At 39.1% G+C, this 15586-nt stretch overlaps 2 protein-coding genes across 4 annotated transcripts in view; both read right to left on the bottom strand.

Annotated features, from left to right (window-relative positions):
- Positions 1-15586, bottom strand: part of LOC113231623 (cell wall protein PRY3-like) — a 39184-nt gene that overhangs the window by 19415 nt on the left and 4183 nt on the right. The window lies entirely within an intron of this gene.
- On the bottom strand, positions 2226-15131 carry LOC113231629. The gene is made up of 2 exons (XM_026466047.1): positions 14504-15131; positions 2226-2689 (listed from the first exon to the last, which is right to left on the bottom strand). The coding sequence occupies exons 1-2, from the start codon at positions 14951-14953 to the stop codon at positions 2573-2575; spliced, it is 567 nt and encodes a 188-aa protein (XP_026321832.1). The 5' UTR covers positions 14954-15131; the 3' UTR covers positions 2226-2572.

Below are 15586 nucleotides of genomic sequence, written 5' to 3'. Positions count from 1 at the left end.
AGGCGCTATTTATGAAAATGAATCTTCATGCGTGAACAACCACCCTTCGAGGTGGATGATTTTCTTCAAAATGAAATGGGACCACTATGGAAGTACCCCCTTTCCAACAAAAAAGAATCATGAAAATCGGTTCACAAATACCGGAGTTATCGCATAACATACATACAAAAAAAAAAAAGAACATACAGTCGAATTGAGAAGCTCCTCCTTTTTTGAAGTCGGTTAAAAGGTATAACACTGATTGTATGGGAATGAAGGTAACAAAATGGTAAGGATCCATACATCTGCAGGATAGACGTAGCTCCACAATGAGCCGTCTCGCGATTCCTCTTGGAAGATGAGAACCGTACCTACAGGTTGCACCGTCAATGCCAAACACTGAACAAAGCACCACTTACCTTGATTTGGTTGATGAAAATACAGGAGCTGCTGGATCACGGCAGCTAGCTAGCCGGCATCGCGTGTTGCGATTTGGGTGACACCACGATGAGGATAATTTGATCCGCAGGGCAAGGCTTTGAATTATGGACAAGTTCACGATATGTCTATTTAGCACCAGGTTCCACGGTCTCATGAGATTTTAGGTAATTTATGTATTTTAGAGAACACCGGTCATTTTGGCCTTGTTGAGGTGGAGCGCGTCGAAAAGTGCTCGAAAGTAACGGCGTGTAGTGCTTACGCCCGCCAATAGGCCGCCAATAGCCTTCATGAATGACGTATTTGACGTTGCAAGCCGCGCGAATATTTAACGAAGAACTAACACGTTTATGAAAACCGTACATACCGCCCACCAAAATACATGTGAAAGTATTTTCAAAAAAAAAACTACGATTAGAACGATATGTACCACGAATGGGTATTGTAAGCTACACTTATGCAGATACAAAAACAAAAACCAATTACGTACTAAAATTACGACAAAATTAGAAAACTATTTTAAATAAAAATATGAAGTTGGTACTAATCTGATTGGTTCGGCAACGGACATAGTTTTACGAGGGGACGTTTGAGGATTGATCCGCTCGCAGTGCGAACAGTAGCCACGCGAACTGTACCATCAGGACCTGGGTGTAATTCTACTACGCGTGCTAAGGGCCAATGTAGTCGCACCACATTTTTGTTGATTGTCTACTCACCATGAACTTCACTAGTGAACATTTTCGTAGCATGATTTTCTACGACTTTAAGTGTAATTGAACAGCTCAGCGGAGCTTCCCTCGGCTTCAAACTGCTTTTGGCGATGAAGCACCATGCAGGACGACTATTTATAGCTGGTTTGCAGAATTCAAACTAGTTTCAGAATTACGACAGAGTTGATGTCCAATGGTTTCGAATGTTTAGTCCACTTTGCTCGTTGGGTAAGTGAATGCAGGTACTCTAATTTATTGCTGAAATCTTTGAATGATCTGCCATCTTCCTAATCGAGATATGTTGATAGCCGTAAAATCCTCATCCGGAACAGAGGTTAAAGGCTCTAAGGTAAGAAAATGACCTGGCGTTAGTACGTTGAAGTCGTTGAGGTCTGCACTAAGTGCGTAAAGTGGACGCGAATTTAGCATGGCTTCTATTTGAACGAAGACTGTAGACAGTTCTTCGAACGTTAGCGGATGATCACCCATCAGTCGATATAAATGCGATTTAACACATTTTATTTGAATTTCCCATATGCCACCAAAGTGTGGGCTAGATGGGGCATTAAATTTAAAATCTATTAGGTCTTGATTGCAGGCATTTGTCATATATGAATTCAACAAATTGTGTACCCCACAAAATTAGTACCACAATCGGAATGTATTGTTTTAACGCGACCTCGTCTACTTACGAAGCGACGAAGTGCGGCTAAGAAAGCCTCGGAGGATAAGTCTGAAACGACTTGTAAATGTAAAGCCTTTGTCGCAAAGCACACGAAAAGGCACAAGTATGCCTTTCCTATCTTTGCTCTTCTATGTCGACCCTGCCGAATACGAAAGGGACCACCGTAATCTACTCCGACTATACAAAAAGGTTTAACTTGGTTGACGCGTGGAGCAGGGAGATCGCTCATAAATGGTTGCAGCGTAACGGGCTTGGTACGAATACAGGATACACAGTCTGATAAATAATGCCTAATCGAAAACTTTGGAGAGATAATCCAAAACTGTTGCGAAATGAGATAATAATGCATTGTATTTATACCAGGGTGAAAATTCTCCGGATGAACTGCTTGGATTATAAGCTGAGTTAGTCGGGTAAGAGAGCCGGACGTTTGTGATCACACTCCAGGCCCGAACGAGATAAGTGTCCGCCCATTCTGAGAATACCACGGCCATCTAAAAAGTGATTAAGTTTGCGCATTTGTTTTTGTAGGAGTTTACCTTCCTTTAGTTTTTTAATTTCGTAAGCGAAAAGAACGGATTGAACTCTTTTTGCGTAAACTAATAAAGCGTCGTAAAGTTCCAGACGAGTTGGAAACGACTGAGTCTCCCGAGATTCAGGGTTGCGACAGTTATGCATGAACCTACGGCAGTATGCTAAGATTCTTTGTGCTTTACGAATGGAAGAGTACTGAATGATAAACCTATCCAGTATGGTTTCATCTTGGACAATAAAAGAATGTACTTTTTCCTCGATCGTCAGTGTTATCATGGGTACTAGTTAGGTCCAACTGAGGCCAAGCAGCGGAAGATTGAGCAAGCCACTGGGGTCCCGCTGTAGGGAGAGCGTACGACGGAGATGAATGAGACAACTCGATGCTTGATTAACACTGAATGTAATAAGTAATAACAAAGATGTAAATACATGGTGCTTAACAATAACAATTCTTATACTGCTTCAACTTTGTAAATACATGGTGCTTAATAATAACAATTCTTATACACTTTCCCCGTAACAAACAAAAAATAAAATTTATATAATTTCTATTTTATTTCTATCGTTATACAAAACAAATACTTATACATATATTTTCTTATAGCATAGTTACAAATAGTTAGTTACATTTTATTTTGTTTAGTAGTCAAAAAGCAATATATTATTCTTATTAATTTTATAATAATTATTATTATTTTGTATACAATAAGGTGCTTAAATTAATTATGTGGGTGGGTACCTACTTTACTTATGTATTTTACATAATATAAGGTTTTGTGCGATTTTTGTGTACTATTTCTTCCTTATTATTTCTCATGATTTTAACGTTACATCCTAAATCTTCATTAATTAAAAATGGACCCGAATATGTACTTTCTATTTTGTTGCCTGTTTCATTTTTAAGTAGCAGATAATTTAAATTACCTTTAGTGTACGTCACTGGATTAACATATACGTCATAGGCCTTCTTCCGTTTTAACTTATTTCCTAATAAGTTTTTCCTTGCATCTTGCTATGCACCCTGTAATCTATATTTTAATTCAAGTGGATAACTATCGTAGTTATATAAAGGATCTATACCGGAATCTAAATTGTTCGGCAATTTGCACGAGTTTCCGAATACCAGTTCATGCGGTGTGTACCTTGTCTCTGTATGTGCCGCATTATTGTACGCGAAGCACCAGAACGGCAGCCAGCTGCTCCACGAACATGTTCGGTTAAGGCAATTAATACGTAAATACGCACCCATAGTCTTATGTGTATTCTCGAGCGCTCCTATGGACTGGTGGTGGTACGCTGTTGAAGTAAGGTTCTTCATTTTTAATAGTTTACAAAGTTCGACCATTGTGTTTGAAATGAATTCAGATCCACGATCTGTTGCAATTTCCCTGTGTATGCCAAAACGCAAAATAAAATTATTAACAAAAGCAGATGCAACCGATTTAGCATCTTTTGTGTGTAGCGGATATGCCTCTATGAACTTTGATAGTTCACACTGTAACGTGAAAACGTAAGAATGACCGGCATTATTTGTAGGCAGAGGACCAAGTATGTCTAAATAAATCTTTTCAAATGCATAATTTTATTTCCATAGGCTGTTTGATTTTATTTGAATATTTTTGTTTTTGGCAAAGGTCATATTTTGCTACAAACTCCTGAATATCCTTATCCATACTAGGCCAGTAATAAAACTTTTTTATATTATTTGACATTCGCCTAATACCCGCGTGGTCACTAGTGGGCAACAGGTGAAAGTCATTGATTATTACTCGCCTATCATCTACGTTATTTATTCTTTGTACGCTTTTCAATACACAGATTCGTGGTCGGGACCAATCTTTCGTTTCTCTTATTACATTTATTATCTGTGCAATAAAACTTTTATTATTCTGACTCTTTATTATGCATAATTCCTTTATTTTTGTTTTCATACACAAGTTTCATGGATTTCTCACCAACACATCTCGCGTAATCGATGATCGAGATAATATTCCAGTAAAATAAATTTTACTCTTACTTGGTACAAAAATAAAATAATTAGACCTTTCCATAATTATTTCTTTTCTCTCTATGTTTCTCAATTTCCTATTATTTACTAATTCTAACTCAACCAAATGTTCTGGCTTTTTAATTATCTCCACAACTCTCGGTTGATCAGACCTTGAGTTCGGGGATGATTATTGGCCACCAAATTTGGCGCATCTCTCTCTCGTTCGCTCTCTCGCATGCGTCTCACTTGCCCACGAGTCATAACATTTAAAACTTGTTTATTTAACATTTTTAAATCATCAGACGTTATCAGTATTCTTGATAAGGCATCCACGGCTGAATTTTTGCTACTTTTTTATGTATGTGTTTTTATGTATTCTATTGTATAATTATATTCTTCTAAATTTAAGTAATTTGCTAGAAGAGTCGCGCATACTAAATAAATATACTAATGGCCTGTGATCGGTTTGGATTTTAAACTTTCTGCCGTATAAATAAGGTCGAAAATATTTTACACTCCACACTATCGCTAAGAGCTCTTTTTCGATAGTGGGATAGTTCTTTTGGCCTTATTTAGAGTAGCGGATGCTACAGGCCTGCCGTCATTATTACATAGCACCGATCCTATGGCGTGCCCCAACGCGTCTGTTTACAATATAAATTCATTACTCTCCTGAAAATTTGGGTACTGAAGAACAGGAGGTCTAACTAAGGCTGTTTTTAATGAATGGAAAGCATGTTCACACGCTTCAGTCCATTTACATGTTACGTTTTTACAACACAACCTGTTAAGAGGATAAGCTTTTTCTGCAAAATTGGGTATAAATTTACGGTAATAATTCGCAAACGCCACGAACTTCTTTACGTCATCTGTGTTAGCTGGTTGTGGGTAATTTTGTAATACTTTAGTTTTTTCTGGGTCATGTAAAATACCTTTTTCTGCTATTACATGGCCAAGGTACAAAATTTACATTTTGCTGGATTTAATTTCAAATTGATTTTGCGTAACCGAGACAAATCCATTAATTTTTTATTATGATTTTTAAGGTTTCTATCAAAAACACATAGGTCATCCTGATATACCAAACACTGCTCGTAATTTAATCCCGACATAGCAATCGTAATCATTCTAGAAAACGCATTGGGACTAGTTTTTAGTCCCATTGGTAATCTAGTCATTTGATATTGATTTTTGGTTGTTGTGAATGCCGTGTATTGTCGACTGTTTTTATTTAATTTTATTTGATAAAAGTCGTTGTCAATTTATCTCCTAGTACGTGAAAGACGTCTGGAAATTTGGCACAAATGTTTTCAATAGACCTTTTTGTCTGTTCTTCCTCATTTAGATTTTCAAATTTTAGTAAAGAAAACAAAGACTTGACCCTCTCTGCGTTCATATTCGACTTATTAAAGTGACATAAATAATAATCATTTAACTTAGAAACGTTTAAATTAAAATAATTCAAAATTACATCCTCATGTCGTGTATTCATTATTTTAAAAGGTATCTTACCATTATGTGGCTGTACTATAATGTTAACAATGTATACTCCATGACATAATTCTTGAGAAGTAATGACACATTCCTGTTTTAACTTCGTGTCAACATAATGAATTGATTCGCTTCTTGCTGGAATTGTTAAATATGAACTATCTTGTCTCAAATAAGTAATGGGTAATGTGACAGGTCTCTCTAAATTACAAATTCTTAATTCATTTAATTCGAAGTCTACAACTGCTTTGTACTTTGTCAAACAATCTTGCCCTAAAATTTCATCAGTTTTGCATGGCAATTTATCCAATACATAACATTTATGTTCTATAGTATAGGTATCAATTTTGAGCTGTAAATAAATATATCCTTCTGACTGTACGCTTCCACCAACGCCGTTGACCCAAAGTTTTTCTTTATGGAATGGAATGCGTAAACATTTTATTCTATCGTGCTTGACAACTGAAATCGAAGCGCCGGTGTCGATTAGCCATTCCCTTTTGTTGTGCTCATGCCTGTCCAAATTAATACATACTTTACATAAGCTGTTGCACATACATACATAGTCAGACTCGAAAAAAATTATTCAAATGTGACATATTTGCTTGCTCTGATTCATCACGGTCACGTTCCGTTGCCATGCAGGGGTCACCTGTCGTGGATATAAAGTTCACATTCCTATGGGATGATTGACGGCGATTGCCCTGATACCCACCCTGTACGAGTTTCGAGAGAGAAAACACTCTTGGGTTTCTTGGGTGATATGAGTACTGTGACCGTCTGTAATAATAATTTGGCGTATTTACCTTTACGGCGGACTGCCCTCGCGCGTATCCTCTGTGTCCTCCGCGCGCTTTCGCTGCTCGGTTGGGGTGTAAGTCCACTAAGCCCGTCGGCAAACCTTTTAATTGCGTAATTTTCGTTTAACGGGCGCAGAACATTATCATCATCATCATTCAGCCATACGACGCCCACTGCTGGGCATAGGCCTCCCCCAACGATCTCCACGACGATCGGTCCTGCGCTGCCCGCATCCATCGGCTTCCCGCGACCTTCACCAGATCGTCGGTCCACCTGGTGGGGGGCCTACCCACTGAGCGTCGTCCGGTGCGCGGTCGCCATTGAAGAACCTTTCCGCCCCAACGGCCATCGGTTCTCCTAGCTATGTGCCCCGCCCACTGCCACTTCAGCTGAGCAATTCTTCGAGCTATGTCGGTTACCTTAGTTCTCCTACGGATTTCCTCATTTCTGATTCTATCACGCAGGGAAATACCGAGCATCGCTCTCTCCATTGCCCGCTGAGTGACCTTGAGCCTTCTTATGAGGCCTATAGTGAGGGACCACGTTTCTGATCCATATGTGATCACTGGCAACACACACTGGTCAAAGACTTTCGTCTTGAGACATTGAGGTAATTTGGACGCAAAGATTTTTTGGAGTTTCCCGAACGCTGCCCATCCGAGCTGGATTCGACGAGAGATCTCTTTCTCAAAGTTGGACTTACCTAACTGGACTGTCTGCCCCAGGTATACGTAATGGTCAACAACTTCGAGTGTAATGCTCCCAATTTTAACTGGAGCGGGTACAACATGGACATTCGACATGATCTTCGTCTTGTCCATGTTCATCTTAAGACCCACTCTTTGGGAAACACTACTGAGATCTTCGAGCATTGTGTTCAGGTCTCCCAAGGTCTCAGCCATAAGAACTATATCATCGGCAAATCGAAGGTGTGTTAGGTACTCGCCATTGATGTTGATGCCAAGTCCTTTCCAGTCCAGAAGCTTGAAAATATCCTCCAACGCAGCAGTGAACATCTTTGGAGATATCACGTCTCCCTGTCTCACGCCTCGTTGCAGTTGGATAGGATTAGAGCTCTGATCCTGTAATCGGACTGACATAGTGGCATTTTTGTATAAGTACCTTAACACCTCTATATACATATAGTCTATTTGGCACCTTTGGAGAGACTGCCCAGGTCTCGATCGAATCAAAGGCCTTCTCATAGTCCACAAACGCTAAGCAAAGTGGCCGGTTATACTCCTCGGTCTTCTGTATAACCTGCCGCAGCGTATGGATGTGGTCTATGGTACTAAAACACTTTCGGAAACCGGCTTGTTCGGGAGGTTGGAAGTCGTCAAACCTGCGAGCGAGACGATTCGTGATAACTCTCGAAAACAACTTATAGATATGGCTCAGAAGCGAGATTGGCCGATAGTTCTTCAAGAGTGTTTTATCACCCTTTTTGAAGAACAGAACGACCTCGCCTCTGCCCCATGCCTTCGGCGTTTGACCTTCGACGATGACAGAATTGAAAAGCTTCTGGAGGACTTTAAGTATCGGCTTGCCACCCGCTCTCAGAAGTTCTGTAGTGATTCCATCATCGCCCGCCGCTTTGTTGTTCTTGAGTTGTTTGAGAGCCACACTAATCTCATACAGGCTGACGTCCGGGATATCTTCGGTATAATGTCGGGTAAGCTTGGCTCTGGGGTCTCTAACCTCGCTTTCAACAGGTGCTTTCGTGGAGTATAGCTGTCGATAGAAACTCTCTATCTCCCTCAGGATTTCAGGCTTAGATGAAATGATGCTACCGTCATCAGTCTTTAGCTTCGTCAGTTGGCTTTGCCCAATAGACAGATCTCTCGCGAATACCTTGGAGCCTTTGTTCCGCTCAATGGCCTCTTTAATACGATCTGTATTAAATTGGCGTATGTCGCTAGTCAAAGACTTCGATATTTGCCTATTTAGCCGCCTGTAGTGACTTGCATCCTCTGAGTTCTGTAGCCTCATTTCATTTCTATATTCCATGAGTTGAAGTGTTTTGTCGGAGAGTTTCTTTGTTCTGGTACGGTGGGTTTTGAAAAACTTGGACCCAACCGTACGGACAGTGTCCACCACCATGTTGTTTAGATCGTCCACATCTATGCAGTTTTCGAGGGCTTCGAAGCGGTTTTGAAGTTCGAGCTGAAAGCTCTCGGGGTTTTGGAGTTGTGCAGGTATTGGTCGGAGCGTAGACTCTATCAGTCGAGTTCTTTCCAGCCGGATATTGATATTCAATGTGCCTCGTACCAACCGGTGATCACTTCCTGTTTTAACGGTGTTAATCACAGAGACATCATTGAATATATGCTTTTTCGTCGACATGATAAAGTCAATCTCATTTTTTATTTTGCCGTCCGGACTCATCCAGGTCCACTTACGAGTTGGAGATTTCCTGAAAAAGGTGTTCATCATATAGATAGTATTTTATTGTAATTTGCTTACTAAATCCTATCATATTATTGTGCTGACAGAAACGTGGCTAGTGGACGGAATTGCGGACTCGGAACTATTTGATGGTAGGTATGTAGTATGGCGGCGTGACCGTGATTATACGTTAACTGGTGAGAATTTTGGCGGTGGGGTACTTATTGCTACCCGTAAGGAGCTGGCTGTCACTCCTCAACCAAATTATCAATCCTCAGCGGAGGATTTATGGCTAACTTTATCAATGAAATCCTCTAGTAATGACATTATTAATATGCACATATGTGCTTTATATCTATGTAAACAAAAGAGGGGCAATTCTTTATCTTTACAATTGCATAATTTCTTAGATAAATTAGGAGAGATTAGGCTTACTAACACTAATGATAAATTCTTAATTATCGGCGATTTTAATTTAAGTGGAATTTGTTGGTCTTTAAACCATAATTTTTATACATCATCTAATTATTCTTCTCGCGATGAGTGCATATTGGCAGATGAATTAAATTTACATAGCCTAAACCAATACAACGGTGTAAGGAATAAAGATAATAAGATTTTGGACCTTGTTCTATGTAATGACACATTAATAGTCTCAGAATGCGTAGATGCACTTGTACCGATTGATCAATACCATAAATCATTAATTATTTCTATACAATTTATTACAGTTACCAGTTTAAAGTCACCTCCAACTATTAAATACTTTTATAATAAAGCCAACTATGATTTAATAAATGCCGAACTATCAACAATTGACTGGGATAGAGAATTTTTAAATCGTACATTGGATCAATGCGTTGAATATTTTTATGTTAAGTTTCGACAAATTAGAGAACAATATGTTCCTAATAAGCTTGTTACTTCGAATACTTTTCCTGTTTGGTATACATCATCTCTAAAGAAAGCTATAAAAGAAAAATACAAGTATCACCGTAGGTATAAAATATATGGCAACAAGTGCGATATGTTGTCTTTTGACCATCAGAGGGCTCGGGTGAAATTACTGGAAAAGCAATGTTTTTTGAACTACACAGACTCCATGAAAAATAATATTGCAAAACATCCCAAACAGTTCTGGTCATTTATTAAATCTCGCTCCAGCTCTCATGGTATTCCTAGTAGTCTGCGATATGGTAGCACTAGTGTTGGCAGTGATGTTTGTAATGCCTTTTCGGACTATTTTAAAACAACCTTTTTAGCTACTACACCATCCATTGGTTCTTGTTTGGTAATGGCTGACGCTTGTAATACAATTTCTGATATTGCAAGCATAAGTATTAATTCTGATATGCTTACTGACTTATTACGCAAACTTGATCCAAGTAAATCTGCAGGTCCTGATCACTTACCAGCGCTATTTTTAATTAACTGTGCTAACAGCATTACTAAGCCAGTTAAATTACTGTTTCAACGTTCTTTTGCAGAATGTTATGTACCAGCACTTTGGAAATCCGCGTTTATTACCCCTGTCCTAAAGAAAGGTTCCAAAACAGATGTAAACTATAGACCCATCTCTAAATTGTGTGTTTTGTCTAAGGTGATGGAAAAAATTGTTTATACTCAAGTTTATTCGGCTTTGAAAAACTCATTTAGTCATACTCAACATGGCTTCCTTCGGAAAAGGTCTACAGTATCAAATCTAGTATTGTTAAATTAATACGTCTCCTCGTCTATGGATAAAGGATACCAAGTTGATGTCATCTATACTGATTACAGTAAAGCATTTGATAGAATTGATCATGTTATCCTTTTGACTAAACTTTCCAAAATTGGTATCAGAGGTGATCTTTTGCGGTGGTTCTCTTCATATATTAATAATAGATCTCAAGCGGTAGTCGTTAATAATTATATATCCAGTTGGGTTACTATACCTAGCGGTGTGCCACAAGGTTCATTATTAGGGCCGCTGCCTTGTAATATTTTTGTTAACGACATTGGTGATTGCTTTCGCTTCTCTAATCTGCTGAGCTTCGCAGATGATTTGAAAATATATGCCAAGATTTCTTCAGTTGATGACGCTACTGCTCTTCAATCTGATTTATCTCGTCTTGACGACTACTGTGTTAGCAATAAGCTGGACCTTAACCCCTCTAAATGTTTCTCAATGACTTTTTCGCGTAAGTTTGATAATATATGTACCTCGTATAGCTTGAGAAACATTAATCTTCAACATAAGATAATGATGAAAGATCTAGGGGTCATTCATGATTCTAAGCTAATTTTTGATACTCATATACGAGTAGATGCTATTGTTTCTCAAGCTATTAAGTCACTTGGATTCATAATGCGGAATTCGGTCAGTTTCTCAAGACCTAAAACTCTCCGAGTATTGTATTGTGCGTATGTACGTAGTAAATTGGAATATGCCTCCCAAATTTGGAATCCATGTTATCAAATTTATGTAGACAGAGTTGAACGAGTCCAGGAAAAATTTATGAAAATCTTGTGTTATAAAATGGGCAAGTCTTTTAATTCAATCGATTATCTACGTCTTTGTAAGGATCAACACATATTGCCTCTTATTACTCGCCGGAATATTGCTGATTTAGTGTATTTGTTAAACATCATAAATGGTGATGTCGACTGTCCCGAATTACTGAGTAGTATTGTGTTTAATATACCTACGCGTTCCATGAGATACTATCGTCCTGTTGCGGTTCCGCTGGCGAGGACTAAATATAGACAAAACAGTTTTCTGTATAGGGCTTGCAAGAGTTTAAACGATGTGTTGGGCCGGATTGGACTTGATATTGACATATTCAATTCTAATTCGAAATCATTAAAGCGTAAACTTGTGGACGCGTTTGTTTAAAGGGTGATCATTTCGTGGCGCAGGTATTGGGATATATGTGATTTGCATTGCGTGCATGCATGCATATGTATATAAGGGTGTATGTATGTATGTATATGTAGATATATATATAAGTATATATTAAGTGTATTTGTTACGTAATAATTTTATTTGTTGTGACTACTTTCTGAGTGCTCATTGTTTAGTTATTATGTTATTATAAGCGAAAACCTTTAATTGGCTGTAATGTATTTGTTGATGTTTTTTTTTAATTTGTTGTAAAGCTGTTGGTTTTCCATGAATAAATAAATAAATAAATAGAGGTTCTCCTTTTCCATGAAATCAACCAACATCCGGCCTCTGGCGTTCCGCTGTCCAACTCCAAATTGCCCCACTCTCAGTTCATCACCGCAACGCTTTCCCAACTTTGCATTGAAGTCCCCCATAACAATCGTGTAGTGGGTTTTGTAGCTATGCATGGCTTTTGAGATCTCCTCATACATAGCCTCCACTTCGTCATCTGGGTGTGTCGAGGTCGGAGCATAAACCTGAATGACATTCAACGAATATCGTTTTGATATTCTAAGTATCAGGTATGCCACCCTGGTCGACACACTTCCGATGGAAATCACGTTGTTAACAAGGGACTTGTGGACAATAAACCCGACACCGCCAAGGGACTGTTGGTCGCCCTCCCGGTAGTACAGTAAGTTGCCGGAATTAAGGATTATCGAGTCCTCCCCCTCTCTTCGGACTTCAGATAGCCCAATGATATCCCAGCGTAACTTACTAATAGCTTCTTCCAATTCTGTGAGCTTTGCGTCGGTCCTCAATGTGCGCGTGTTGTAGGTTGCCAGGTCCAGTCGTCGTCGTTGATGGTAGCCGGGTCTCCCCCGGGGATTCTTCGCACCCCATGCCCTGTTTCCAAAGCCGCTACCGTGACTAGGAAGAGCAGGACTGCCGGGGACTAGGGGCCAATTCTTTGGTGTGTATATCATAGGGGGGGTTGTGCCATAATCGCCACGCTTGGCAGGCGGGTTGGCGATCGCAGTTCTGGTCAAGATGGGTAGAAGACGCTGCTGCCCGTCTTCTTCTGACAATTTTTTCCTTAGTCGCCTTTTACGACACCCACAGGACAAGAAGGGGGTGGTGCTATTCTAGGCCGGCACCACACGGGAAGAACATTACAATGATCAGAATTTCCGTCCGATTGGGTAATAGTTAAATCCGCGAACAATTCAGAAATTTCCTTGCCAAAATCAGCAACAGTGCGTTCATTTTGCTAACCCGTTTGGAGTTTCATTTGTACAGCCGATGCTGATTTTCTTGGTAATAATTGTTTGCGCATATCGGTCAGTAATTCTGATATATTCTCGTATTTACTAGATAATTTTAACTTACACGATTGAGACAGCCTGGTTTTTAAAATAAAAGAAATTAATTTTTTATTCGATTCGTTATCTAAGGTAGTGGCATAGTACTCAATACTATCAATTAATTCTTTCGTATTTTCTTCTTTGTCAGTCATGACTGGCAAAAGACTTAACGCGACCTTGAGATCGAACGTTGCCATTTTAATATTATTTCTTCACTTTCTTTTTTTATATTGCAAAGATTCTTTACTGTACAATAACTTAAAATCCTGACAATATTTATCAATTAAAATTTTTTCTTGTTTACTTCTTAAATGATATACCTTAGTAATAGCATCTATATAAGTGGTATATTGTTCTAATAATTCGTTTGCCTCTTTAAGCTTCGTTTCAATTATTTTTCCACATCGACTTTTAGGTCCAATTTTAATTAAGTAGGTTCTAACCTTTGAAAGCTCTTCATTTAAATTTTCCAGATATTCTGACATACATAAAATCGCACTTACCTATATTTTTATACTATTCATAATATGTACTGAAAGTCTATAATGTACATATTATAATGTGGTATAACCATTTAATAAAAAAAATTGGTTTTTTTTCGCACTTAAATTTTCATCATTTTTACCACACTTACACTGATATTGAATGGGGTATTCACTTACTAGTATACTGGTTTATCAAAGCAATTTGCTTCGTGACAGGAACATCTCGCGACTCAGGTTTCTTCATAAGGAATCGGGGTCGTCGTCGTTACAAGGAATGCTCGCTCCTATTTACATTTTGTTTAACCGTATTATACCTGCATCAACGCCTCGCTGCACCCTTTTATTGAAGCACTTCACACAATACCGGATCATTATGATAGCTCCAACCAATAACAGTATTATGATGATTGCCACATGGACCACGAAATGATCCCGACATTGGTCACGACATGATTGTTTGTAATTTGGTTGTTAACACCGACTTGTGCGGTGACTTCCGGTTTTTCAGGTATTTTTGAGTTACACATTTTTGGCACTAAAATTTACATCCACGTCCGTTAAGTGTCGATTAGAATAAATAATATACATTAAGTCCGTTGAGCCAAACTGTAACCGGGCACTAATCCCAAAAATAGCATGGTGGCCATGTAGGGAGAGCGTACGACGGAGACGAATGAGACAACTCGATGCTTGATTAACACTGAATATAATAAGTAATAACATAGATGTAAATACATGGTGCTTAACAATAACAATTCTTATACTACACCGCCCACCATAAAGTACTGTGGACTAAATCAGCGGGAAATTGGCCTCGGGATGCGGTATCCGCAGGGTTTTCACTAGTAGGCACATGACGCCATTCAGTATTAGGAGCCGCGTCTTGGATGTGACTTACGCGATTAGCCACGAAAGTCTTCCACTGAGAAGAAGGAGCACGAATCCATGACAAAGCAACTGTGGAATCTGACCATGCGAATGTGTTTGTAATGTTGAGCAGATGGAAATACAATTCTTTAACGTATTTGATGATGTCAGCTAGCAATACAGCGGCACACAGTTCTAAACGAGGAAGACTGACTCGTTTAGTTGGGAAGACGCGAGATTTAGCACAAATGAAGAATACTCTGATGTCAGAGGCGGTTGAGATACGCAAGTACACTACTTCTCCATAGCCGATCTGTGAACTATCACTGAAACCGTGAATCTCACAAGAAACCATGTCCTTAGAAAAACATACCTAGGAATTTCGAGGGTTTTGATTATGGGAATTTGATCGCAAAAGCGTTTCCACAAAAGAACCATTTCACTGGGAGAAGTCTCATCCCATCCAATGCCTAATAACCACAGTTTTTGAATGTAACTCTTAGCGAGAAGGGTTACAGGTGCTAGAAAGTCAAGAGGGTCAAAAATACGTGCAAGCTCACTAAGGATAGTAGTGCGTTTAGAGCACTCGCGAGGCATTAGCTTCACGTCGAAAACGAATGAATCCTTTAAAGGATTCCATTTAAGGCCTAAGACCTTGAGAGTATTATTGTCCTCAATATCCATTGAGACGAAATCAGTAAGACAATGCTCAGGAGGTAAATCGGATAAAAGTTCCGGCGAATTGCTAGCCCACTTGCGGAGCTCGAATTGTCCTCTTTTGTGTAGCGTTATGACTTCACATTTGGCCGTCAGTGCTGATTTTAAATCTGGCTGTCCTGTGACAACGTCGTCTATATACAGCCCTGAAGACAAAGTACTACGAGCCAACGGTAAGTCACTAGAGTCGTCTTCTACTAATTGTTGAATGGTTCTACATGCTAAATAAGGTGCCGAAGACATACCGTAGGTTACTGTGTTTAATCGAAAT

This window comes from Hyposmocoma kahamanoa, unplaced genomic scaffold (genome assembly GCF_003589595.1).
Source record: "Hyposmocoma kahamanoa isolate Upper Pololo Valley unplaced genomic scaffold, ASM358959v1 66, whole genome shotgun sequence".
NCBI lineage: Eukaryota > Metazoa > Arthropoda > Insecta > Lepidoptera > Cosmopterigidae > Hyposmocoma > Hyposmocoma kahamanoa.
This window is presented reverse-complemented; position numbering and strand designations above follow the sequence as displayed.

Coding starts and splice junctions, on each gene's coding strand:
- LOC113231629 (XM_026466047.1), bottom strand. CDS start 14,953: ATGGTTTCTTGTGAGATTCACGGTTTCAGTGATAGTTCACAGATCGGC. Junction 2,690..14,503: donor TCCACAGTACTTTATGGTGG/GCGGTGTAGTAT, acceptor GCTCTCCCTACA/GCGGGACCCCAGTGGCTTGC.